This window comes from Lates calcarifer, linkage group LG16_LG22, assembly GCF_001640805.2.
Source record: "Lates calcarifer isolate ASB-BC8 linkage group LG16_LG22, TLL_Latcal_v3, whole genome shotgun sequence".
Lineage (NCBI taxonomy): Eukaryota > Metazoa > Chordata > Actinopteri > Centropomidae > Lates > Lates calcarifer.
This window is the reverse complement of record NC_066848.1, coordinates 14,966,026-14,993,951: the sequence shown is the minus strand read 5'-3', so window position 1 is coordinate 14,993,951 and position 27,926 is coordinate 14,966,026. Positions and strand designations below refer to the sequence as shown.

The window sequence follows — 27,926 nt, the reverse complement described above, 5'->3', positions numbered from 1 at the left end:
ACAGCAGCTGCTTTTTTATTGAAATATTTCCTCTACTTATGTTTCGATCACCTTTTATTCTTTGGGTATCAGTCACTGCAGTGTTTAAATCCAGTTGAGTCCCGTGTGAAAGACAGGGGGCAGACGCACACCGACAGAAGAGAAGAGAAGAGTCAGAGTCAGACCCCACCCAGCAGTAGGTGGATCAGTTTTGGGAGGAGGAGCGCCCATATCAGCATTAACACAGACGGTACCTACTGTAGTGTAGAGACAGGCAGGGAGGGAGGAAGGAAACCCTCTGAGGGGCAGACAAAAGAGCTCGCTGAAGTGTGTTTACCTCCTTTGGTACAAGAGGTTTCCACACGGACGAGGCGGAGTAGTTCAGCAGAAACTCTGGGATTTATTACACTTTTGACTTTTATGTTCTACTTTTGGAAGTTAATTTTTTTTTCTTGCTTTGGACCAGTGGATCCTATTTGGACTTGCATTAATATTATTTTGACATATATGTATGTATATATATATATGTATATGTACATATAAATATATCACAGACAGCTTGACATCGTGTTATTCTCGGAGCCAGCGGTTATGTCGCGCCACTGACATGCAACCTCCGTCCAGGTGAGTTTGGACAGAGGGGAGCAGAGGTGTATGGTGTGTGTGCGCGTGTGTGCGAGTGTACTTTTACCAAAAATCCAGTTTCCCACTGTGCGCACCGGCATGTCAGCTTTCACGCTGCAAACAGCCGTAGTTATTCCTGCGTAATGTTTAATGCCAGTGTCTTTTTTAAAAATACAGGTAATTATCTGATATGCTGTGATATTGTAAATGCTTTCTTCTACCGTGAAATGCCACCTTAGAGCGTTTGTCACGCGTAAAAGCTGACTTAAACCGAATTAGATCGACTGTGCAGCGCTTTCCTTTCCTGTAAACATTCCTCTAATCCTCCAGTCAGAGTTTAAAGCAACCTTTTCCTACTTTGTGGCGGTTTATTCTTTTATATCCGGAGAGATTTTAGGAGCATGTTAGTGCGTTTTACACTGCCCCTCTGACTTTGCCGGTATGTTTGGCAACGCGGCACACCGGCTTCCTTTTATTAACCTCATAACCCCTTAACCGAGCGGAGACGGCACTTTACCCGGGATAAAGGCTGCGCTGGGCTTAAATGACGAGCTGTGTATGTCGGTGCAGATCGCTTCTCGTCTATAGGGAGTGCAGCGGGTAAACTGCATTTTATTTTCTGCATAGCGTGGTAGTGCAGTTTCTTTTGTCAGGCGCCATGCACTGTACATCTCTTACAGGACGACGTGATGTTTTCCCTGTAACAGAGTGGCTCTTTTTTGCCCCTCTATCAGAAGCCTTTTGCCTTGTTATGATCGAGTTCACAGAGTTCACCCGCCTTTTAATTTACCTCCCCATTTCAGGACATGGGTGAGATTTTTAAGACTCATTCAGGCAAGTTCACCTGTCACACTTCTGGTATTAATGCTTGGTGTTAATGGACAATTACTGGAATGTAATGGTTAGCCTAATTTTGCCACTTTATTACCAGTTAAAGAGGCTCCACAAGTGTGCGCTGTGTCCTGCGGGAGGCGCACAAGCACCATTGGGGTTTTGAAGAACAAATATAGAGATCACAATACAGGAGGCACGCATAGTCCATGTGACAGCTGGAGCATTATTTATAATATCTTTGTCTAAATAGTAAAGTGAAACCTTATCGTGTTATCTGAATTGTCAGGGTTTTTTCTGGTGAGACTAGGCTGTTCTTTCGTCGCCCACGGAGTCAGAAACTGCAGCCTGCCTCTTCATTTTAGCACAGTGACGGTGCAGACGTGCTGCTGGACGGATCTCGTTAAACATTTAACGCCGTGACACCCGATCAAACGCCTTGTTTGGTACTTTTCTGGCGCTGGCTTTGTGGACTTCCTTTCCCCTTCCCTCCCTTTTGCTTTTCCCTCTCGGCGAGTTGGACGCCGGTACATTTTGGTGCCATTTCTCTACGTGCCGCCTGACACGCGTAATATCTCTCCCCCGTAGCGCTCGGACCTGCACCGAAACCCACAGGGAAAGTTTACATTTCTTTATGACTGGAGGGCAGTCTTCGGGTCCAGTTAAAGCGCGGTTGTTATCGCTGTTGCCCCGTGCGTAAAAATGCGTAAAAAGCAAAAGGATGAACATTCACTCCAAAGGTGCGTAAGTGTTTGTCGGTACACGCGGGCTCGGTGCTGAAAACCAGTTGGTTATAATTGTAGGTCATTTTGGCACATAAGTAGGTCGTTGCCGCTGGGAATCCGTGCGCTGAGGAAGCTGTAGTTTAGTCTGGACAAACAGGAAGCGCAGCAGCAAAATATCATTTTTAAAGTCCCCTAATCTGGATGTCACGTTGAGAGTCTGATATTCGGTGGTTTAAGCAGAAAATGACAAAGCTGTAAGATTTTTGTTTCAATGTGAATCGGTGTTTTCAAACAAAGTGACTTTACAAAGGTAATATCTGCACATATTTACCATGATTCAGTAAAGCCATCATCAGCTGTTAATAAGCAGAGATGTGCGCTCAAAATGAAAAGTTGCTTCGGTTGATTTCATTAAAACTGAGATTCCCAGACTGACCCAGGTCTGTTGAGACGGATTTCTTTCAGGCTGTCAGTATGTGACGCAGTTGATGTTACTCCAGCCGCTTCCTTCGCGCCTGATTATTTTTTCCCCACAAGTCAAACAAAGATCTGCTGCAATCAGCGACTTCTGTCAAACAATGGAGACGCACTGGGCGGCCAGTTTGGACAGGAAGCCTGGGCTGCCGTCTGAACAGGAACACATTCACTGCGCATAATAGTCAAACACTCACTACACAACTCCACGCGCTTCTGTGGGTATCAACTGCGTTGGGAAGTGAGCTGGAATATGGTTAAGTTTCATAAAAGACAAAGCTATCGGATAGTTTACCGTTGGCACGTCCGCTGTTACTGAAAAAATTATGTGCGCGTGGGCGCGCCTGTCACCGCGATTCCCTGTGAAATAAATCAGATTTAAGTCACAGAAATCCCGAAGTTCTAGAGGAAAAAAAAACGTGAATCTACGAGGTCCAGTCCTGACGCAGCACCGCGCTGCCACATAGCCAGCTGCAGCTGCACATTCAGCGGAGACGTGAGGCTGTAGGCTGTTTGGGCAGAGTGATGAAAGCCCAGGCTGACGGTGCCGCTCTGTTCATCCAACAGACCACCAAACCAGTCCGATGGCTCGACCGAAGTAACGGCAAGAGAGGAGAGCGGAGGAGATCCACACGTCGACGGTGCCGCTGGAGCCTCGGCGCAAACGTCCCGTTCGAACGACGGCGGCGGCGGCGGCGAGCGGAGCTTTGGCCACCGCGGCTCCACCGGAGGAGGAGAGCTGGCGGACTCGCCGCCCCGGTGCAGAACCAAAGCCATCTCCCCTCTCGACAGCCTAGGCGTGTTTCAGAAGAGGTCTATATTCAGCTACCCTCGCCGCTCCTCCAGTGGATATTTCTCCTTCGACGGCGAGTCGCTGCCGAGCTCCCCGCTCTCCCCGAGGCCAGCGACGGCTGACAGAGCCACGCAGACTCCGAGCCCCACCAGCCAGGTGATGAAACACTTCTTGCAGCGCATGACCGAGGCGCACGGCAGAGGACCGGGGACGCAGCAGCTGCACGGTGAGCACAGGCACTTTGCATAATAACTGATGGTTAATCGCCAATACTCTGCATACACGCAGGTGGAGTAGGCTGAAGTTTCTCATCACAAAGTCCTCTGAGAACTTCTGGAGAGACAAATAAAGCGGCGAATTAACTCATATATATAATAACATTAATTTATATAGAAATCTGATACATTTTCGAAAAGACAACAAGGACACAACTTGCCATCATTGGAGTGTCCGTGTTTGCACGTTTAAAAAAAAACACTTTCTTTGTCTCGTTGCTGTTGTTTGTGATAAAACATCCAGTTAATTCTAATCAATTATGCTTTTAAAAAAACTGATAACAACTTTTAATCATGCCTGAAATAAGCCTCCCAGTACTAATGTTCATCACCCAGAACCAGTTTTAAAAGGGGGGTAAACTGCAGTTTGAAGTGTAGGTCTCCAAGTGTCTCAGAACATGAATGCACTCCCCCTGAGACTATATTAAAAACCATGTGTGGTGTGTGAAAGTTACTGGCCTGAATCAGCCTGTACAAGCTGCTCTGACTTTTTCACTGTGAAGTTTAGCTGCTGTTGCTGCTGCTGTGTGGGTGTGCAGCAAAAAATATGAAACCAGATAGGAGCCCCACACATGCTCCCTGTAGCTTCCTCTATCAAAGATTTTTGGGGTTTGGGCGGGTGGTGGTGGTGGTGGTGGTGGTGAGTGTTATAACAATGATATTCAAAAGGTGAACAAAAACATACTCAGGATGTTTTTGCACTCCACATTTTCTCCCAGTAGATCTTAGTCATGAGGGAAGACAGACTTTGTTCCACTACTCTGTAGTATTTTGCTACTCTCTCAGATGACTTAGTCAGTCTCGTGTTTGTTTTCACATTCTGATTTATTGACTAATACCCAGCACACCTCGCTTCATTGGCCCTCAGAGGGAAATCCAACGATTTCAGGCTGAAACCTGCAGCTCTAAAACACTGAACTACTCGAAAATGATTCCTCAGTGCTGCCAAACCCATTTCTGCTGATTCCCATGTTTTCATTCCATTGTAGTATTACTCTGCTTCCTGTTGAGTAACGTCTGCTGCCTCTGAGTGTGTCAAACCTTCCCAAACCCCACAGGATACATTCAAACCAAACACACAAGCCTACTGTCATATTTCTTTACTTATTTGTACAGAGAGTGATGTCTAATACATATGGGTGGGGGGTTTTGAAAACCTTATCTTAACTTTAACTCTTACAATTACATTCACAGTTTTAACCCTACACCCAAGTCCTAATCTTACATTAACCCCTTAATGAAGTCATTATCTATCTTCTTCCTCACTTTTTTATGTGCAGACATTTGGTCTCTTGGAGACAAACAGTCACACAATGACACTTTATGAAGCAACATTAGCGGGCTTTGTTAGACCTGCTGATGTTGGATCGCTGCCTCAGAGTCGCGGAATCCTGCTGAATCAGATTTACAAGAAGGAAGAAGGGTCCTGACTTCTGGCTAAAGTAAAAGGGCCACGCCCAAGGGTGTGAGGTTTTTGTGTGTCATCACAGTTAAATGGAAAAAAAAGAAGAAAATTACACAGACATTTTCATAACTGCCATGTCAGAATTTGTCAGTATTTCAAAAACAGTGTGTCCTCCTCTTGGTAGCGTCGCATTTCCTCCTACCTCAGTTGACACCCCAGTGCTCCTCCTGCACACACCTTACACACCTTCAACTCTGAGGTCCTTTCTCTTTTCTGTGTTGCAGTAATATCAGCAAAAGTAACTGTAGTTCAACATGTATGTGCTCCAATTCCCAACATGATCCGCTCAGTTTCAGTCGCCATTGTTTGAAGTACACAAAGAAACTCGACACATAGAAACCCCACTGCCGGCTGAGCATTTTGGCAGCGACACAGACACACCAGGGCACAAGTATCAGTGCTCACAATGGTGTGGGACGTTTTCCTAGACTCTGCGTCGAGGTATAAACCAGCCTTAACCAAACACTCTCAGATTTTTTCATTTTCAAACTTGTTGTCTTCAGATCCATCTGAAAAGTGACTCATTTGAGGCAGTTAATCAGATTCTGGCTTTATACAACTTTTTCCCACACATGCAGTTGTACTCTCCAAGATCTCTAAATAGACTTTGATGTGTAAAATCAGCGCACTTCCCCTTTAAGGAGTTGTAAGTGTCAATTGAACAGTAAGTCCACTTGTTCACTTACTCGCTCCACTTTAATTCCCACATTTCATTAAAAAATACAACATAAAATCAAGGTATGAGCTTGTATTGCTGGAGCCACCAAAGTGTTTGTCGGACATTCATCACTTCTCACAGCCCTGATCCTGTTTTTATCTGTGGTGTTTATTTCAATAACAAAAAAAAAAAAAACAGAACAAGACATGCAAGTCTGTCACCTCCAGCAACAGTATTTTAAAATAGCGCCCCAGTGGACTTGTTTATTATAAGGACAACTTTTAAAAGAAAGACTCCTGCTTTTAGCTATGACGCTGACGGCTAAAGTTGCCTATCCCGTTGCTTGGTAACAAACAAAACTGCAACGTGAAGCTGAGATTTGGCAAGAAGAAGAAGAAAAAAAAAACACAAACAAGCAACAGAGTGAATCCCCTCACAGTGTTTGAGCAGCAGATGACTAAAATACATCCACTATATAATAATATTGTTCTCTCATCCTGATAAAATTTTACTAATTTGTCTTCCTCAGAGTCATTTCAGATGCCGAAATATACTATACTGCAGTGACCTCAGCTTTAACCCCACCATATATATGTGCATTTATTTTTATTTTTTTTCAAGGATAGTGGTGTTTTGTTAGTAAAAGAAGCAATCTCCTGAGGCTAACAGAAAACTTCCGTAAGCCTCTGTGTATTGTAACCTCTGCGATTCTGCTTTTTATAATAGCAGTGATTAGCTTTACTGATTGCTTTTTGTCTCTTTTATTCTTTTTCACTGCAGCCAGACAGACAAGATAGCAGTCAAAACAGTCCAGCATGCACGTGTGTGTACGTGTCATTCATTAAGTATGCCAATCAAAATAGGCCTCTGTGTGTGTGTGTGCGCGTGTGTGTAGCAGTCAAAATAGGCCTGCAGGTCTTTTGTAAGATGCAGACAGAAACCCTTGGCCTCTTATTCAGTTCTCTATGTCCATCAGATAGAACAGATAGGAGATAAACACACACACACTGGTGCAAAATATCTTACATGGTCTTCAACGCAAATAAGTCTCAGTTATCAAGAATGCTGGTCGGTCTGTGCATTAGACAGAGCGGCGAAGCTTAAGGAGGATCAGTTTATCATCTTGTTGTCGTCGCGCGTTTGACAGTGCGATTACAGCTCCTATCACAACACTTCCTCCTCCTGCAGCAGGAAGATCACACCTACAGTACAGCACAGTCAGGTTTCTTCGGTCTTGTCAGCCAGAGTGGAAACTAGTCGACTTTGAAGCATTTTTTTGTCTTCATTTGATTTGTGTTCACTCGGTTTAATTATGACAGAACCTCGGGGGCTGGTTGCACAGAGACAGATTCTGCCTTTGGCTTCAATCTAACAAATAAACTTTTAGACAGAAATCTGGGTTAATAGGCTGCACAAAGCTGACTAATTATTGCCTTTCTTAAGTTTTTCTAATTCATTATGTATTAAGTGTAAATCAAGACTCCTTTCAACTGAAGATTTGTGTCTTCTGGAGCAACACTGTTAAAAGGAGAAAATTCAGTGTCTCTCTAGCTCTTTGCCTTTCAACTGCCTGCCTCTCATTGTTAGCAAACCACAGATTGTGAGCCTCAGCGGTTGTCACTAGGTTATGGTACACCAGTTCAGGGAAGTTAGAAGTACACAGAACTTTCTGAATCTGCTAGTACAATAAAACCATGACTATGAACACGTTATATATGAGTGGTGTTAGACTCTCGTCTCTTCGGTTACTGTGGACATTTTCAAGGGAAATGAGAAAGAATCCATGTGCAATACATGACAAAGTATACAACTTGAATGTCTATATTGTCATGTCAAAGCAGCCTGACTGTCCAGCAGTGCAGAACAAGGATCCAATGATCAAGAACAGTCAGTTTATATCAGTCAGTAATAGTTCAGGCAGACAACTCCTAAAAGTGGGAAGGGTGTCAAAGGGATAATTTACTTTAAACTATTCTGAGAGGAAAAACTCAGTCTAGCAAATTGGTACAACCAAGTGTCCAGTAACGTATGCAAGACTGATTCATCTGAGAACTTCTATTGTGTTCATACCAGTCAGGAAATAGCTAAATATGAGCATGGGTTCAGACCCAATTCTCTCCTGTATTATTCAGTGTCTCCAGTGTACAAATGGCATCACTGTCGCCTGATAGCATAATATGCACTAACCTGCCTTTATGTATAACCTATGAGCTATGACAAATTAGTCATAGCTCATAGGTTATACATAAAGGCGGTATAGGCTGCAGTGGTTTGTGTAGTCCTGGGTTTGCTCTGCTGTCATGCCCGTGTCTCCCACCGTCAACACCCTCATGGATGTTATTGGTGTAGTCAGCAGTGACGGATTGATTGGAACGCAGCCTCTTTGCTCTATTGGCATCTTCAATATCGGAGGATGTGAGAAATATTAAGTCTGGGTTTCATAACAGTGTGCATGAGTCATAAGCGGAGATCGGTAAGAGGTCAGAGCCTTTCATAGTCATGCTGTAGTTCAGACTGAAAATATAACAGATTAACCACAAAAACACACACACACACACACAGACGTTCGCTCACCCGGTCAGCCGGTACAGTAGTATTTCTCTATATATTTGTGATGTTCCCAGTGAGACACATGCACATTTTTTTTTTTTTAACGCTTTGCTCTCTTTTCCTCTATCTAACCTGTAACAACAAAACCAGATGATACTTGTCACAGTAAACATAAGAATATAAGGATATGTTAGGTTTTGTGTGTGTTTTGTTGTTTTTTAATCTCACCTACATGAATGAAGATCATTGTGAGTGTGCATCTTTTCTAACATCAAATAAACTCAACTGGGCCAAAACTTAAAAAAAGTCTCTGCTGTGATACTGTGAACCACCCACTGTCTGAATCACACTCTGCTTGTCTGGTTGTGTTTTTTCTTTTGTCTGTTTGTAATGTCATTTTCCTCAAAATGTTACAGGTGATAGGATTTTTCTCGCAATCTGGACATGCATTTTTGTAACCAGTGCACTGTGTTCATGTGTCGGTGGGGAAGATGGACTTGAACATCACATGTAATTATCACATGTAAAAATCACATGTCAAGGTTGATGTTATAGTCTTGTCTGCTTTTCTGTCACATGTCTTTACTGTTTGTCACAGGAGTTCAGTTAGGCTGTGTGGTGATTTTGATGTTGTGGCCACCATCTTAACTGCTGTTCTGGTGATGCCATGTGGCCTTATTTTCATGTGATGTGTGCACTGATACGTTGCAATGAATGCACTGCCATTGAGGAACAATGTATGCAGCTCTGTATTCATCCACACAGTCTGGTCCCTCTCTGGTTTCTGTTAATATTACCAGTCATGTTTCAAATGTCTTGGTGCTGAAGTTTCACAGTTTTCATGGCTAAACCTCCAACCACGCATAAAGCTACAGGCTCCATGTAACTTATGTACCTTTGAGATATGATTACCCAAGTTTGCAACATACAATACATACATTAGAGTAAGTGCTTGTGTGATCACATCAGCAATGTCGCCCTATTTTTTTCTTCTCTTTTGTAGGAAGCTCTCCCAACCCCTCTAGCACACAGCAACGCAACGCAGCAGGGGACATGCAGACGGAGGCAGTAATCGGACAAGAGCTCCGACGCATTGGGGACGATTTCAACAGACTCCTTCTGTTAAGGGTTAGTCATCACAGGCACTGTGTGTGTGTGTGTGTGTGTGTTTGTGTGTGTGTGTGTGTGTGTGGGAGGGGGGGTTGAGGTATTATGGGCAGTTATTATTGGTATAAGGCTTTTGCCAAGCACTTTGATTTCATATAAATAAACCTGCCTCGCTTTAAAAGTTATTATTAGCACAAGGCTTTTAAAAAGTTCTCTTGATTGGTGATTCAGTGTTTAGCAAAGCGCTGCAGCACTGGAGTCAAAACAAAGCCAAAATCAAGTCAAGACAGCAGCTGTTTAACTCTGTGAATGCGAGGCAGGATGTTGCTGAAAATGAGCAACAGGCTCAGCAGAGCAAGAAATAAAAGAAAAGGGGCCCAGGACAAAAATGCCCCTTAAATACCGCCATGGGTGATCTGAGGGAGCCTGTGACCAGCTGGTTATTTCCACTGCGCTCGGGGTGAGAAAAACTAAATAACTTTTGATCAGAAAATAACCGAGCAGACAGCCTGGAGCTGCAGAAAATCCAGATGCCACGGTAACCACTGCAGTTAAAAACCCCAAAAACAAAAAACAAGAAAACAGCCATATGATACAAAAAAAAGCCCCTCAACAGTGGAGGAGCAGAAGGTGGAGGCATTGAGACATTCTCCTCTACAAAGCCTTCAGCCAGTTTCCAGCAGTGGGAAAGAAACAAAAACAAAACTTAGTGGTACAAATTGGGTGTTTAAATGTGGTGAAACCCAGAGAAGCCCATTGACTAGTCACATTATAAAAGTCGAGCTTATTTGCTCAGCCTCGGTAGCAGCAGTTTAGCTGATTATTTCTTGGCTAGCTGACTGTGGTACTGATGAACGTGGTGGTGTCTGTGAATGCTGGCTCTTTAATGGCAGATGAGAGTTACGTGGTGTTCTTGCTGTGCTAATTAGACAGGAAATGCCAATCATTTCCTTTCCATTTTCTCTATTTGAAGCAATTCAAAGATGGAGACAGAGTAAAAACAGTTTTATATTTTAAGGTGCAATGGCAGTTTTTAACCACTAGTAGCACTATGGAGCATTGTTTTTACCTTTTTTGTGCACAATATGATACACATTCCTGCCAGTAGTTAACACTGTTCTGCTTATCAACTGTTGGTGGCGATAGCATGCAAGGAAGTGCAGAAATGCAACTAGATACCAAATATGGATATTAACTTGGTACGAAAAGCAAATGTTTAATGCAGAGGAAAATGTATTTGTTAGACCTCAAAGAAACCCGCAATGTAGCGAGAAACGCTGAATGGAAACATAACTTAGCTGCATTTCATTGCGACTCAAAAATGTTTCTTTATTTTTCTGTCCATGCAGCTCCATATTGAAACAGTGATTTGAATTTTGTTAATTTTGTGTGTACTTAAAATAAAAAGCACATTTCAGAGAAAGATGAATGAGTTATCCAGCTCAGTTAATCAGTTCTGTTTATGACGTGAAGTGACAGTTACAGTAGTCTGACTATTGCCTTACTGAAGAGGTAATGACATTACTCCAGGGAATATAAATCCCATGAATGCTGCAGTTTACCCATCAGTCAGTCAGAGTGTGTTGTAAAGTTGCGTAGCTGCAATAAGAGTTCATTTCCTCTTGGCTTGTGTTTCCTTGGCAACATTTCTGCATGTTGCATCATCACAGTTTTATTTACTCCACTATCAAAGAGCTGACTGGAGCTTTGGGAAGCCAGAGAGGAAGAGGGAAAAAAAAAAAAAAGTCAGCGCTTGGTTGAGTTCACTTTAATCTCATCAGAGAAATAGATCAGAAAATAAAAGTCAAGAAAAAGCATGGCAGGTCTGCTATATCCCAGTGAAGAGCTTAAAATGCTCCCTCAGCGTCAAAAGCTTAATAGCTATAAATCTACGACATGAAACACATGGCACGATGGGCTTAACACTCCAGCTGAGAAGTATGATAGGTCTGAAATGTGCTTATCCCGTTGTGTTTAACCTTCTAGTTGCTAATAAGCATGAAACAGGAAGACAATTAGCCCTTTAAGCCTTCCTACTTCTGCATCCCCCCTCAAAAATATATATATACATCCTTAACGAAAAATCCCTGAAACCCCTGAGGGGATGTTGAGTGCACTTATGGTTCCAGCAGTCATCACATTGCTCACAAACCAGTCATTAACAGCTGGGTTACGCATCCATCATTCAGGTTTTCATTTTGATCAGTTGCTTTATTTATCCACCTTCTGCATGATCAAACATACCATCAACATCCTCCCTGAACATTTAACCAAATAATAAACAAAAGTCAGAGAAATCAGGAGTTGACTGTCTGACAGCAGAGTCACTGACATCAGGAAGAATTGAACTCAGTCCATGTATATGGAAAATCCCACGAGCTGGTTGCAAAATGTGTCAACGAGTCATGCAAGGAGGGAAAACAGAGGAAGGCTGGAGAAATATGTGAGAACGTGATGAGTCGAGGCTGTGACTCAGCACCTCATCACACAAGACAGAAAGAGAAAGAGAAGTGCGTGTGTGTGTGTCTTAGTGGCAAGCTCTCTGTGAACTTGGGTACAGACTAATCCAGAAAGCGTGTGCATGTGTGTTTGTTCATTCTGCAGAACAATGAGGAGGCAGAGAAAAGAGGAAGGTGAAGGCTTGTTCCCTGTTCTCTAACCAGGTGTTGGTGTTGCTTTGGACATGTGCTCATGCATGGTTTCATATGGTTTCATAACTACAGTAACACAAGATGTTTTTCAGGTTTCTCAGATTTTAGTCGGGCACTTAATCATCAGCACAAGACAGCGGAGAATTATTTGTTGGTGAGACAAACCTGAACTTGAACATTCAGTTAAGATTGAATGATCATCATTAATCCCCTTCTAACGGTGACTGCGCAAAATAAACATACGGTTATAGATACAGGAGTAAAACACTTGGACACCACGTCAGAGATCTGTGCTTAGTTCCCAGCAGTGGTTGAACACAGCTGTGTTAACTGGTGGGAATCCAGGGAGGGATTATGTCCTGGAGCGATTGTACAGTATCTCCCAACTTGAATTGGAGTGGTGAAAGATCTTAGAGGAACTTGAGAAAGTTTTTGAGCAAAAGGAAATTTCAAGAAGTTCTTAACCATGCCATGAACCTCACGCTGTCAAACAGGCCCAGCAGGATAGTTTAATCATCATGAATCATATCTGGCCCTGGGGTGAATTTGGGGTGATTCAAGCACCCAGTGCGGCTGCCCCAGACACCTCCATCTGGATCCTAGAGCAGTGATTCAGCAGTGTAGTCATACCAGTTGTAGGCAGGTCAACCAAGGAGTTATTTTTCTTTCTCATACTTTATTTTAAACACATTTTGGAGGTGGAGTTTAGTAATTCACAAGAAAAAATGGCAATTTTGGAGAGAGACATTCATGATCCACAGAGGATGAATCCTACTGATCTTGGTGTTCCCCTGACATTTCTTCTACACATATTTGCTTTTTACCTAAATGTTTTGACAACTATTGGATGGATTACCGTGAAATTTAGTCCACACATTCATAGTGCCCAGAGGATGAATCCTAATGACTTTCGTCATCTTTGTTTAACTTTTCCTGTAGTGCCACCATGAGAATGATATTTGTTTCAATATCCATTGGATGGATTCCCATGAAATTTGGTACAAACATTCATGTTCCCCTCAGGAGGAATTGTAATCACTGCGGTCACTCCTTAACTTTCAGTCTAGGGCAGAACTTAAATTATCCAATACTTTGGTTTATCCAACTACCTGCAAAACTAATTACATTCCTCCATCCATATACACTTACAATTGTTTTGGGGGTCCCAGCCCCCAGGTTGGAAACCTCTGGCCTACAGGCTTGAGAAAACTTCTGCACAAAAAAGAAATGTAGTCACCAACAACAACAATGTGGATATCCTCGCAGTTGTTTAATAAGCCCAGCGGAACATGGAGATGAATGTAAAACTGAATGAATAATTGCTTCTGTGAACTGGTTAAGAAAAATATGAACATGGTGATGTTGTAATAAAAGGTTTAGGGAGATATTTTAACACATTATGACAAGTTCTCACATCATCACTAACTGTTCATGGTATAAATGTTAAATACTGAGCTGCCAGAGTGTTACCACTGTTGACAAAAGAGCTTTATTCCGTGTCATTAGCTGAAGGCGTCGGCCAAGGGGCAGAGCTGTATCACTTCAGGCTGTAAAATGACTCATAGTATCTGAGTTACATTTACACACAATCACACAGGTGGTTCAGTTCATTTTATTCTCTGAGAAACCGGCAAAACCTTTTTAAAAATACTTTTGCATAGAAGCTATTTTGAAGTGATTAATTGTCAGGAAAATATGTACAGCGGTGTATAATCACCAGTGTAATGATGAGTAATTGTTTTTCAGTGGTACTCTTCTCCCACACTGACTCTCTCTCCTTTGTCCTCATTTAATCCAACCTCTCTCTCTCAGTTAAACATATACACAATATGTGCGTGGTTATATGTGTGTGTTTGTTTTCAAACATCTGTAAACGTGCTCAGTACAGTGCGTGTGTGTATGTGTTTGCATCCATGTTAGTGTTTGCATCTGTGTTAGTGTGTGTGTGTGGTGTGACAGTCTAGTGTCCGTGACAGTGTAGATTCATTATGGCTCAGCCCTGTGGTTAAAGGACTCTCAGAGAGCAAAGCACAAGGTCTAATTATCCTGCCAAAACACACACACACATACACACACACACACACACACACACACACACAAATACAAACACAATCAAACACAGACACACACTCAAACAAACTCCAACACACACTCTGTCATCTTTCAGTAGGAGGTAAAAACCCTTTGTCCTGAAGACAGAAATAACCCTGAGGAACATTGTGGACCAGTCGGGTGTCACTGGCTGGCTTCTTGTGTTTTTGTTTGTGTGTGATTGAGAGTGCGTGAAAGACAAAGAGCGGGAGAAAGACAATATTTTTAACCCTTGTTTAACCATTTAAGTTAAGAGAGCACTGTCTTTTCCAGCAGTGAAATGCGGAACTAAACTGATTTGTTGTAGTGCTTGCTTGTTTATAGCCTGCTAGCTTAAGGATTGTTGTTGTTGTTGTTGAATGCTTGTTCTGGATTGTTTTGGGAATTTGAACACATATTTCTTCTCCAGTCTACTGAAGTAATAGGACATTTTATGCCTTGTTAAAAGATACTAGGACAGTATTCAGTAAGTGAGGGAAGTTTTTATTTCAGCATCACTACATTTCTTTCCTTTCTGAGAATGATGATGCCTTCATGTTGCACAAACTCCAACAATGAACACTCTACTCAAATATTCACTCAGATAGTTTCAGTTTTAACAGTTTTGACTGGACACACACACACACACACACACACACACACACACACACACACACACACACATAAAAGTTTAAAATCCTGAGTCATAATGTCAAACATTGATGGCAATGGTGATGAAGAGTACAGTATACAGCACAGATTGCATTTGTTAGTCAGCTGGTTTCTCGTCTTGGTTAAATGAGGAAGACCTTTAGTTGTGATGAAATAACTGCCTGACAGAAAAGCTTCTGTTGTGTTGTTTCAGTGTCAGACAACAAGCTACTATGTTTGTGGAAAAAGAATAGAAGGGTTAACTAACAACAGGAGTTAGTAATAGACATGACATGTGATTGAGGTCATCAGTCAGATTTAAAACCACAACATCATCAATGCAGCTCCTGTGTGTGGATGCTGAAATTACACTGTTTGGGGAGATTTGCATAGTGTTACTAAGAAGTGGAGAAATGGTAAGAGTGAGAAGCATAGAAAAATAATCATTGTATCAGTGTGTGTGTGTGTGTGTGTGTGTACTAGTTTGGTGCTTGTAAGTGTACCCTTGTTCAGAGAGCTATTTTTGAGATGCAGCATAGTAAGTTGTGGTAACCAAACAAAATCACATGAGCTTTTTGGAACGGGCTGACTCAATGTTTCCACTGTGAGAAGAAAGAGACAAGAAGGGAGAGCAAGATGAGAAGTTTGAATCCCCTGCACCAGAGATGTGTCTTTCCCCAAAGTCTGAAGGCAGAATCACTAGCAGTTTCCAAAGCCAAATAGAATGGGATAGGCACTTTTTTGTCATTTGTCTGATTTTGTGCATTGATTTTCCAGGTTTTCCTGAATATCACAGACTCATGTTGATATTTTTGCTGTATACACCAGTGTTATAGACCTTTCTACCAATCACATATATTCTACATTACTGTCTTCCATTTTTCAAAGGACTCCAATGCTATCCGGACTTTCTCCTGTCCAGATATCCACTGCTTTTTTATTAACTTCTTAGCTTTAAATTTGAGATAGGTAATTTTTTTCATTGTTGTTGCTACGTAAATTAATCTGAAAAGTCTCCCAGATGGTGCATTCAAGAGCTGGTGGGAAGTTCGCACACCCTTGACTATGAACCTAGCTTAATGCACAAAGCTGAAAAAAAAATCACTCATCCATTTTTACTTATTTCGTCCTCTGGTTTGCTTTGCTGCTTTGTCTACAATCTGTAGTAAATGGGATAAAATATGCAATCAGCATTATCCTTTAAAGTAGGTCGGCAGATGTTGTACACAAGTTGTATCATCTTGTTTGGATGACTGAATGACTGTGTGGTTCCTTCATTGGTGCTCTGACTTACATTTTTTGCAGGTCTTTCAGTCTGTTCTCCCTTTGCATCACAGTAGCACTACTGTGTGTGTGTGTGTGTGTGTGTGTGTGTGTGTGTGTGTGTGTGTGTGTAAGTACATGTCACTGTACATGTACTGTACATGATAGTGCGTGTGTGTGTGTGTACACAAGATGAACTACTTGTTAGAAGCCTGCAGAGTTGCAGTGACAGTAGGAAAATGATTTGTGGCAGCAGGTTTTCTATTCTCAGATAGTGAAAGGGGTTATTTGAGGTAAGAGTGTGTGTGTAATTTCTCCCTAGGTATAAGGTTGAAAATCAAGAGCGTTTGGTGAAACTGGTTTTGGCTTCACGTCAGACTCAGCAGAGGAGAACATCTGCTTCTGATTGCAGTGGAAATCATACCTCTTATCCTGACTGTGAAATTCAACCAATCACCCAAATAACAGACCAGCCCTATATTGTCTGCATGGTGTTTTTAATCACAGGCAATTATTTGTATCCCCTGAACACTTGGCTTACTGTAAGTTTTTTTTTTTTTTGTTGTTGTTTTTTTTTTGACATTACTGTTTGTATAAGAGTCAACATGTTAATTCATGAGTTTTGCTGGTGCTGGTAGCTATTTTTTTTACATTTTGAGCCAAGTCAAGTCAATTTTATTTGCATAACTCCAATCATAACAAAAGTCTCAGGGTAGTTTTCATGTAGAGCAGGCAATAGACCGTACTCTTTATAAAATCATAAATCATTTACAGAGACCCATTATGCCCCTATGACCAAGCTACTTGGCAACATAGGCAAGGAAAAAATTGAACATAACCGGGCTATAGGTGGACTTTCATCTGTCACAACCTGTTAGGTTGAGAGAGAGATAATAATAATAGCAATAGTAATAATGATAAGACTAATAATAAGACTACTAATAATAATTTAAGCAGTGGGTGTTGAGCAGGACCATGGGGACAGAATGAGGCTAGTTGTTTTCCTCTGCTTCCAGTCTTTATCTTAAGATAAGCTAAGCTACGCTAATCCTTCAGGACCAAGCTTCATACCTAACATGTAAACATAAGAGTGCTTTCAATTCCCTCATCTAACACAGTTTAAGGTGTACATTCATAAAGGTGTAAATGTAATGACAATGATCTGATCACTCACAATCTGATCCGACCTGGTTTGATATGCTGCATACAGATGCTGGTCAGATGTAAATGATGTAAATACATCACATCACATAAACCACATACGTCAAGTCTCAGCTCCTCCCATGTACACCACATCCTCCTGTTATGTTGTCATTGACAGTCTGTCCTGCACTTTCATTAGCGGTAGATGTAAAATATAGTAAGTGACAGTAAATATAGTAAGTGACAACTGAGCAGGATACAATGTTGAAGGATATAAACAGGTGCATTGCTCAAGCACTGTGAATCCCAGTTGTTCAAGTAGAGTTTCTCAGACTGTGTAATAGGGATGATGTAGCTTTAATTGTTTTAAAAAGATTTTTAAAATGATTGACTGTCTCCTCTCTTGTTTATATAGTCAGGTATCTAGACATAAATAGATCAACAAATCAAACATGTAATGGTGAAACAAGCTTTCAGACACAAAGTTTGCTTTGTGTCTTGAGACTTGTGTACTTGCCAAATTTCCCTCACTCTTCAAACTGTAAACCATCTTGATAGTCAGATTATTACAGCAGTTCATGAGGTGAGGAAAGAGCACAGAAACTCTGCCAGTATAAAACCACAAACCTTGTGTCTGTTTTCCAGAGACTACCCTCTAATGTGCAGTATGGTAAATCGCTGCTGTAAGCAAATTAACATTAATAACAATAATCTCACCATTTCCACAACAAGAAAATTGCAACCCTCTGCTGCTTTTACAAAAGTTGCTCTTCAGTTGAAAAGCCAAGGCAACTCAAAGGTGAAACTCTAATCAGTGATGTCAAACAACAAACTGTGGAGCTGCCAAATAAAAGAGGAGGCTGAATTCATGGGTATTCACTTCTTCTACACCCACATGAGCCTTGATTTATGATAATGGCAGAAGTTCAGGTTGCAGAGATGAAACCAAATCCCCAAAACTCAATGTTTGAAGAGTTTTCACTTCACTGCCAAATACAACAGTCCCGTGATGACATTCAGGGAAATCAATGCTTGGTATAAGCTGCAGAGAAAGGAGTCTCTCCTGCACTTAGAGCTACTTCCTACACTGGTGTCTGCTCAAATGTTGATTTAAAGTTAGGAAGTTCATAAGGTGATGATTACTGGGGAAAAAAAGTCATACGAGAAAAAAACTATCATGTCTTGTCAGAATAAAGTGTTTTTCCAGATGTGGATGTGATGGAGATTTGTGCCTTTTTTTCAGAAATATACAGTCCAGTTTTCTTTTGTCATTGTGGATTTAATTTAATCCTCTAACCAGTAACGAAAACAAGATGAAGAGTCTGCATCATAACAGCACTACGATGCTGTGTTTAGATGCTGTGCAGCTTCAAACCAGATGCTAATGTCAGCATGCTAACATGCTCACAATGGCAATGCTAACATGCTTATGTTTAGCAGATACACTAATGTTATAATGTTTTAGTTGTATAATTTTAACAGTACAAAAAATACACCTGAAGCCGACAGGGATATCGCTAGCTTTGCAGGTATTTGGTCATTAGCCAGTATTGGACAAATTGAAATTTTGACCTGAAAAGATAAGGATTGCCAAAGTACAGTAAATCCTGAGGGGAACATCAATGTCAAAAAATTTCATGGCAGAGAGATATTTGAAATTTCAAAGTGTTGAACCAACCACTAGCATAGCTAAAAAATATATCCATGATTGGTATAGCCAAAATACTGTGTGGTAAGAAAATTCCAGTTCATTTAGCCTACCAGGTAGCTAGCTAGATGCGTTTGGGACTGTTAGGGCGATTGTTTAAACTTACCTGATGTTTAAACAGACTCCAGCGTCAGCATCAACAGAGTCAGCTTTTCTTTCACTTTTTTTGAAGCACTCTTACATAGTTGAGTAGAGGTATTAACAAACTGTGCTTCCATATTGAGGGGAATCAAAATGCAGGTGATAAGTTGTCTTGTTGTTGCTTATGCATCCTTTGTGCACCTTTTATTACCTTTCCCAGTACCATTTGCACTTCTGGGCTATGTTTGAGTCTTGAGTAACCTGGTCATTACCAGGATGTCATTAAAAGGTTCCATTGACCATGAATGGCATCCTGTGTACCTCCAGTGTTTGAGTCTATATATGTGAATGGGAGACCCTAGATGCCTTGTATTACAATCTATTTTTAGCTGTTGTGGATTTACAGTGAGTAATCTTTCTGCCTTTTCTACAGTGGGTTTCTTTCTCAATGAGTCCATGAATCTATCAGCCTTAGCCGATATGGTTCTGTGCAGGAAGTAAGAGTCAAGTCTCAATAGTCAAATCAGTATTGTGGCAGTTCTTTGGTCATCTCTGACCTGTTTGTTTCACTTGGTGATAGTCAGAAGCAGAATTAGAAGCAGATCGTGATTCATCACAGGGTTAACTAGTCTTCCCCTCACCTGTTTCCTTCTCTGGCATTAGAGGTTTCTGTGGCTTTTGGCTCGCTTTTCGAATCAAACCACACAGCTTTGATATTCCTCTCTCTCTCACTCGTCCATAAAGATCCTGTTTTTCAGAGTACAGTTTCGCCCTGGGGCAAAAGACTTATTCTATGCCAGTCAATATCTGGATGGCATCACACAGTTTATCCGGCCAGGCCGTATTTGAAGGGCTTCATGCCAAAACAGGACATCCATCTTCCAGTGGAAAAATGATTCTTACGCTTGTAAATGCCTTAGTTATTCTTGTAAACGCTTCAGTCAGTGTTTGGTTTCCTTTTTAAAGTTTTAGAGCAAACAGCAGCTGAGGATGGATGTTTTTAAGCAGAGTTCAGCTTCACATTTACACAGCTCCAAGATTTCTCAGCTGAGAGCTATACAGTTCAGCCACAGCCCTCTACTGTTGGCCAATTGGAGCTATTCTTGTGCTTTTACTACAAGTTCATTAATTTAATGAGAACAGTTCTCAGTGAATCCTGTGTTTTACTCCTAACAGGTTTGAACTGGAGCTGATGGAGAAAATATGTTATAAAAAAAAAATATGTTGGCCTCAAAATATTAGCAAAGTCTTTTGTCTTTGAAGTTTCCCTTACTATTATTAGAGAAGTTACCAGATACTTTTTTCATTCATTGTGAAGATCTCCACCCACCTTTCCACCTTTCCTCAACAACAGAAACCTTGTTATTTTTGGAGAGTGTTTTCTTCGGGGGCCAAGCTTCCCAGTGAGCGTCCACCCAGGGGAAATGTCCTTTCTCTTCTGCTGACGGGGCAGAAGCTGCTGGTGCTGAAGCGATGGGCCGAGGCCAAGGCTCAGGGCTGTCGACTGCAGGGGCAGAGAGCAGAAAAGAAAACACCTGTTTCAGTCAACGGCATGCCAATTTTGTTGGAATGACTGGTGGAGTGGTGTTGGAAATAGCAAGAGACAGGAAAGACAGTCGAGGCATACAATGTCGGGAACTATTAGAGTCCAAACCAAAGCCACAGGAGGTGATTTCACTTATTAACTCAATTGTTTACTTGACAACAGTGAAATGTTTTATGGAAGAGATATCTGAAGACTGCTCAGGATGGGTTAGCCAGGATTCTGTGACTTTGTTAGATTTTTTTCTAACGTGATCTTGCACAATACAGTGTGAATCAAGCCAGACTCGCCTTGACCTGCTTCAGCTTTCTGTAAATTGAGCCACTGGTCTTAAACACCCATCAGAGGTTGAAAAATCTGGGGAAAGTTTCATCCTTAATCCATTAATGTGTAGCTAGACCCAGTGTTGTTTCTCTTCTTTGTCAATCATTTGACCTTATTCAAAGTTAAGTGATTGTATATGTCATATAGTCATATAGTACTTCATAAACTATATGAAATAGTTAGCTGATTTTCAAAGGGACACACAGTCTATGAATACAGTCTTCTACAGCTGTGGGTGGAGGTTTCTGAAGTCTATAAACTTGAGTCATCAAATATTTGACAGTTGCATTATAGGAAATGGAGGATCTTCTCTTATATATATATATATATATATATATATATGTGTGTGTGTGTGTGTGTGTGTGTGTAATCCAACACCTTTCATTAAAGAATTTTTATTTTCCTGTGATATTTTCCTCTATATCAAGATGTTAAACTGTATTTCACCCACATTAGCATTTGTGGCCCCTTGGACTAGCAGGGTCTCTAAACAATACTGAGAATGCTATCCTCTGAGTTAAGGGTGGTCACAGTAACACCGTGTTTTAAACCGAACAATTTAATCTTTTTTTATGCATGTAGATGCTGTAACACTCTGGAAATGTGATTAAAGTAAAGATCGGAAGCCTTCAGTCAAATTCAACCTATAGGAAAACACCACACACATAAACTCACCACACTGCACGTATGCATTCATTCACACACTGACATAAGGACATCACACCTGGAGATGCAGAGAATAAAAAGAGTTGTGGCAGGATGTTGGAAACTGTACTTACCTGCTTCCTGTGGATGTAAACATACAGTATGTGTGTGTGTGTGTCCCTTTGATTTTAAATCATCAAGGGATCCCTCTGTAACACCTGAGTGTTTACTTGAACATTTGATGTATGTTACAACACACATGGAACATTTTGTGAATTGAGAAAATGCTATGCAAAAGCTAATGCTAAAGTGATTCATTTTGACATGAATAACTCCATGAACTGTGTATGCTGTTCTCACCTTTTCTTGCATGAAATGGTCGGTGGTTGAGTTTGAGAACTGACAAAGTTTCATTAACCACATAAATACTTTAGTTTCCTATCCAGCCACCCCTGTCAAAGTCATTATCCAAAATATTGTTACATTGGCCACCTGTATCATTTAGTCCTCAACCTAAAAGTCTTTTTTCTCGTACACTATGACACCTCCTGGGCAATGTTCCCCCTAATTTTTCATGTGTCTGAGCATACACACAAACTCCCTGAGAATTCCTTGGACCACTGTGAGCAACATCAGACGTGCACACTGTTGCACACTGTAATTTTATGCGCTACATAATTTTGCTGTGCACGGAGAAAGCGGGAGCAGTGCGCGATTGCGCAGGTGTGCAGCTTAGAGGGAACATTGCTTCTGGGTGTCTGACTACATAAGCTACATAGGTAAACATGGTGGTGAATGAAAGATAATACTCAGACTGTTGAGCTCTACACTGCAATACAAGAACAATGCTGTTTCTAGAACCTACAGGAATCGTCAAGGATGCTGATTGTTTGTGTGGACACACGTTAGAATAGAATAGAATAACCTCAGTTAGCCTCAGTCTTTAAGCCAAATATCATGTATATATGTGTGTGTGTGTGTGTGTGTAACCATCAAGCTGCAATATTTCAGGGTTCTTGTTTTAAAACAAATCACCCCCAGAAACAGTAACTAAGATGGCAGTTGACAGTCCACTGAATCCAAATCATCATAGTTGAAAATTCTTGTCTTTACCCATCAACCTCCCCTGAGATCATTATCCTTACTGCTGGACTATGTCTATGTCAATTCTTCCAGTCATGTTTCAACCCAGTCTTTTCCTGGTTGAAGAAGGGCTTTGCTACATATTTCTCTCTGTAAAACTGTCTCTGTCTTCTTTTTGTTCCAGGGGGTGGCAGGTGGACATAGACCAGTTGTGATCCCTCAGCAGCAGCTGCCGCACATCCACCAGGAGCCCACCGTGCTGTTGTGTGTGGGCATCCTGCTCCTTGTGATTGGACGGATAATCTACTTGCAAGGCGGTATGAACAACCAGGACCACGCTCAGGTCTAGAGTTGGGAAACCCAGCAGACGTAGCATTTTTCTTAAATAATGTATATGTGTCATTGGATCTATCACATCTTGAATCTTCTTTTTGTTTTGGGGGACCTAATTTTAACTCTCCATCCTTCTCTTTCCCAAAGAGAGATAGAGACTTTGGACTCTGTTTGTCTTAATTTTGATGGAGATTATTTGTTAAGGAACTCTAAAATGCCTGTATTTTTGTTTTTGCACCTGTGTTTTTCCTTCATGGTCTCTGAGCCTTTGCGATGCTACCAAAGAGCCAGAACATTGCACTCCTTTCCAGCACAGGGGTTGTCATGTCACCTGAGTATGCCACCTGAGTATGCCTATGGAAATTCAAATGTGCCTTGTACAGTTTCCTTTTTACTTTTTTAGCTTCTTTTAAGATGTTTTTATTGTACAGAGCTTATGAGTTCCTTGGGTGATCAACTCTGCAGACCCAGGGTTGTTAAAGTATGTCGATCCAGTTTAAGAACTCTTCCCCAATCTTCTCCCTCAAAAGATCTGGGCAGAGAAAAATGATCTTGCACTCCTGTCACAATAGGATCCAGCATGCAACAGACTCATGGCCTGTGTGGGAACCAGCTGGGCCAAAGCTAGCATTTTTATCCAACATTTTTTCCACACAATGTTCCTAAAATACTGTGCCATTTAACCTTTTTCTACCATGAAATACCACATCTTGTTATGCCTGCTTCATAAGTTAATAAGGGTCAACTGTACATCAGCGTTTTCAGCCACAGAAATGTAATGTGTCCTGATAATTTGAGTGGCCAACTAAATGAGGTCTTGAGTAAAGAGATCAGCAAATGCCATGTCATGGTGTATTTTGCTGACCTCTACAACCCCATTCAGACTAGATCAATATTGCAGAGAGAGGTGAGATGAGTAATGAAATATGTGCTGTGGTCCTCAGCATCTTAACTCCTTGAAAATATCAGCACAGTCAATGTTAAGCTTACCCAGCTTTCCCTAAAAATGAATCCAGTTCAAATACAGTTTACCATAATCTGGATTAATGATAAAGTGTCATTTTGTTCCGTGTCATATTTTAATAACCTGGCTCAAATTTTCCTCCTACCACAAATATATAATCAGGTAATCTGTAACCCAGATTATTATTCCCTCAATGGTACTTTAAGTAGATGCACAAAATTTGCAGATTTTAGTAAATCAGGAAAAAAAAATAGAGAAATTTCTTGTCATCCTATTAAACAGCAGTTGGTACACAATAGACTGTATGACCTGTTCATGTGTAAACTGAACCTGCCCAGACAGATTTTACCCTCTCTATTGTTTTATGTTTAAAAAATACCCACTGATACTAGTAAGATGATACTGTACCAACCTTCGAGTAACTGATATCAGTCTTCCTCTGTACAGAAAAGCCTGTGTTTCTGTAACCACTAGAGTCACTAGGCACATGACTGCCCGCACATCTCACTAAAGTCTAACTTGAAATATTTCCAAAAACTTCAGAATCACATTTATCACCACATATAATCTGTGTATACGTATTCATTTTAAAAAAATGACGGTAAAAAAAGCATTAAGGGGCCTCATTTTCCTCTTTGCTGTGGTTGTATTCAGCATTAAAACAAAGATTTTGCACGTTACATTACATTTTAATACTTGTTACTAAGCTGCCCAATTAGTGGAGTGAAACTCAAAAGAGCAAGATGATGAACAAAATTAATAATTACATCATGTCAATCATTTAAACCGTTAAACAGTGTACTTTTCTGCTGTCGTGTTTACTCATCCCTTTGCATTACAAACCGTAGTTTGACATTATTATTATATTCAAAGCATTTTTCTTTAAGTTTTCAATCAGTACTGTCTTCCAATGTTCTTTGTTTCAGGCTCTATATTTACCATTAGCAGTCAGACTCATTGTAGCTGTGATGTATTGGTTTGTTGACAAGGTCATGTTATCTGTTTATTAGTGCAGTGATTCAGACCCAGCCAAGTCTCCTCACGCCTGCCAGGTCATTAAACACTCTCAGAGAGAGATTTCTGGACAGAAACCAAACACTGAATAATGCAGAGTCAAAGAGGGTTTTGTTACTGACTGGTTACCTAACAATAACAGCAAACAGTGGTGATACAGGCTTCAGATTAAGTACCTTTTTTCTTATCTTTGTGTACATATCAGTTCTGGCAATTATTTTTATTTATTAGGTCTTGGCTTATGAGTACTAAAATGCATGTTAGCAGTCATAGGTGATTAAAACTGAACCAGAGCTGATGATAAACAGCTGTGTGAAAACCTTATATGCAAAATATGAAATGCCTGCTCTCTTGTATGCACAAATATTCCTCTTATTTGGAGGATGCAGTGTAGAATATGTCTGTGTCTCTAGTTATCTGTACAATTTGAAATATTTGAAGACAGGGTGTTTAACAAGAATTATGCAAGGAAAAAAGTGACCCAAGCACCTTATTTTACCAAGAGTGCATACATGTTCAGCACGAGGGATGCTGACCAGATGTACATTTGCCAAACCAACCGGTAAATCCTCATCACTGAAGCCATCTTTCTTGGAGGAGGAATAATTTCTGGCCATTTTTCTAGCAACACAGTACTAAACATCAAACATTATATATTAAATGTCCAGGGATGCAGGGTGGATGTTGACCAAAGAGATTTGTGCAAAACTGATTATTTTCTGGGTTCTGTTTTAACTGGTACAAGTGAATATTACCAACTTCTGTGCCACCCTGTAATTTATTTTGCTTGGTACCAAAATCACATCAGCTGCAGTGAGTGTCTGCTTCAGCCTGACTGGAATAAAAATGTAATTAGAGATGTAATTTGTTGCTCTACGCTTGGCAAGATCAATCTGTGTCAGAAAAGTCCTTGAAAGCAGTTTGGCCGAGATCTGAATAAGTTCAATTTCAGGAATCACACTTAACGCATTTAAAGCTTTACTCTTCGTTGGGAGTTCATCTGTTTCAAATCAAAGTCTCTGTCAGCAACATTGCAGATATTGTGTTGTTATTTGTGTCACATGTGTTGAATTTAATCGCTAGTTTCTCCCTGTGAGGTTGTCCAGACAAGAACAGCAAACACCAAAACAGCAACAGAAGTTTGTCGTAACACAATCAATAACCAGATTCAACCAAAGTACGTTTGAGTCACTCTTGGATGTTTGCACAGTTCTGTCAACACCATCACAGATTAAATGTGATCCTGGCTTTCATCATTCCTAAACTCGCGTTTCAGCAACTCTGTCACCTGTGTAACTGCACGTTTTAATGGTTAAATCAGCTGTTCAGCATCAAACTTCCGACACTGAGGTGCCAGATTAGTGTCAGGTTGTCTACTCAGTAAATGAAGCTTGTTGACATTTGTTACTGCACATAATGGACATGGTGAAGACAAGGGTGATTCATTTCTATGGATAAACTCGACACGAGAACCTGCTTTTGTACAGATGTAGACATCCCTCACACTAATTCGCCTCTGACTCAACAACAGTCACACAGAAAGTTGCCGGTCGTAAACAATGGATTAGTATACAAGTACACAAATAAACTACAGCACCAGTGCATAAACCCAGGGGCAGGGCCAGAATCTGATTGGCCACACATCATTTCTTGTTGGAAACAAGTCAAACAACTACAAAGAGACACAAAACGACCACACAGAGACACAAAATGGCCACAGAGATTTGGATCAACCAAAAAGACTCACAAAATGACCATAAACAGTTGTGTGTCCGGGGGTCTTGCTCATATGTAGAAGGCATTTTACATACCTGCATTCAGGGACCTGTTTGTTGCGTAATCTGTCCATGGCTGTCAGATGTGTGGAGTTAGAAATAGCAGCCATTTATTAATGTTATTTCATATTAGAATATTTAAAGTTGTTTATCTGAAATTCATTTATTACACTGAACAATGTGACTATTATATCATACCCAGTCCCACTGCACCCCATTAAAAGGTTTTTAAACCGGCCCCTGGGTAAAGCTATGTTTGTCCAATTTTCATTTTTCAGTCACTTAAAAGTGTAAAAGTTTCAAGCCATGCTGTATCACACTACTTTCTGTTTCTAGTTGTTTTCCCTCCTCCTTCTAGTCCTTTCCTGGTAGAGAAACAACTAAGACATTTCACATTAGTGACGTACTATGTATTTTTTGGAAATGCAAACATCTCACGCTTGTCTTCCTGTGCTCCAAATTTACTTGCTTTGCTTCTCCTCCACTGTGACACTGAGAGCGCTGTGACTGCATGTTGATTTGTGATATTGTGCCATGTGAAACCTAAGACCTCATTTTGAAGTACTGTATTACAGCTGGAGTGTGAGAGAAGAGCATGGCAGGGAGGAAACTGAAAGATGAATTACGGTCTTCTGAAACTGATATGGAAACCTGGTAATGTGTTGATTCACCGCCTAACTTCTGTAGGTGCTACAGTGCAGAAACAGTTGCGCGACATTCAGGGTTTTACTGGCTCGCATTGATGCTGCTGGAGCTTCTTTGGCAAATTGTGCTGCAGATTTGTACTCGTTTGAGCTTTTCAGATTAATGGAACAGGAGAATCATTCAAAGTTCATGATCTTTTGACAGGAAAACTAAACATGTATACTTATGTTTTCATTGGAATTGTTCAAAAGTTAAAACATATGAAGTATAGGGGGCCCAGAGACACTGTGGTGTGATGTGCTTCGCTGCAAATGCTGTACAGAAATGCAACTGTTGGAGCCTGTTTGTGCAGAAATAGAAACAAACTAATCTGAACGACTCCAAGTGACCCAGTACAACTGTAGCAATGTTTTTTTTTTTTTATGTACTGTTATCGTACACTGAAAATATTGTAATTATGCTTTTTAATTGCTGTAAATAAAGCATTCACATCTTTTTACATTAAACTGCTTGAGAGACTTATTGTATATTGTGCTTGTTTGTCAGCAGAAA

General features: G+C 40.8%; 1 protein-coding gene across 3 annotated transcripts; it reads left to right on the top strand.

The window, feature by feature from the left end:
- On the top strand, positions 1 to 27,892 carry LOC108896263 (bcl-2-like protein 11). Of its 3 annotated transcripts, none has more exons than XM_051076534.1 (5): positions 1 to 603; positions 3,201 to 3,652; positions 9,378 to 9,502; positions 20,403 to 20,716; positions 22,828 to 22,968. In XM_051076534.1, the coding sequence occupies exons 1-4, from the start codon at positions 491 to 493 to the stop codon at positions 20,619 to 20,621; spliced, it is 909 nt and encodes a 302-aa protein (XP_050932491.1). In that variant the 5' UTR covers positions 1 to 490; the 3' UTR covers positions 20,622 to 20,716; positions 22,828 to 22,968. The 3 variants fall into 3 exon arrangements, with proteins under 3 accessions (XP_050932491.1, XP_018550814.1, XP_050932492.1); XM_051076535.1 differs by lacking the exon at positions 1 to 603 and adding an exon at positions 618 to 2,174; XM_018695298.2 differs by lacking the exon at positions 20,403 to 20,716 and having other exon boundaries at positions 21 to 603; positions 22,828 to 27,892.
- Positions 27,893 to 27,926: the final 34 nt, after the last annotated feature.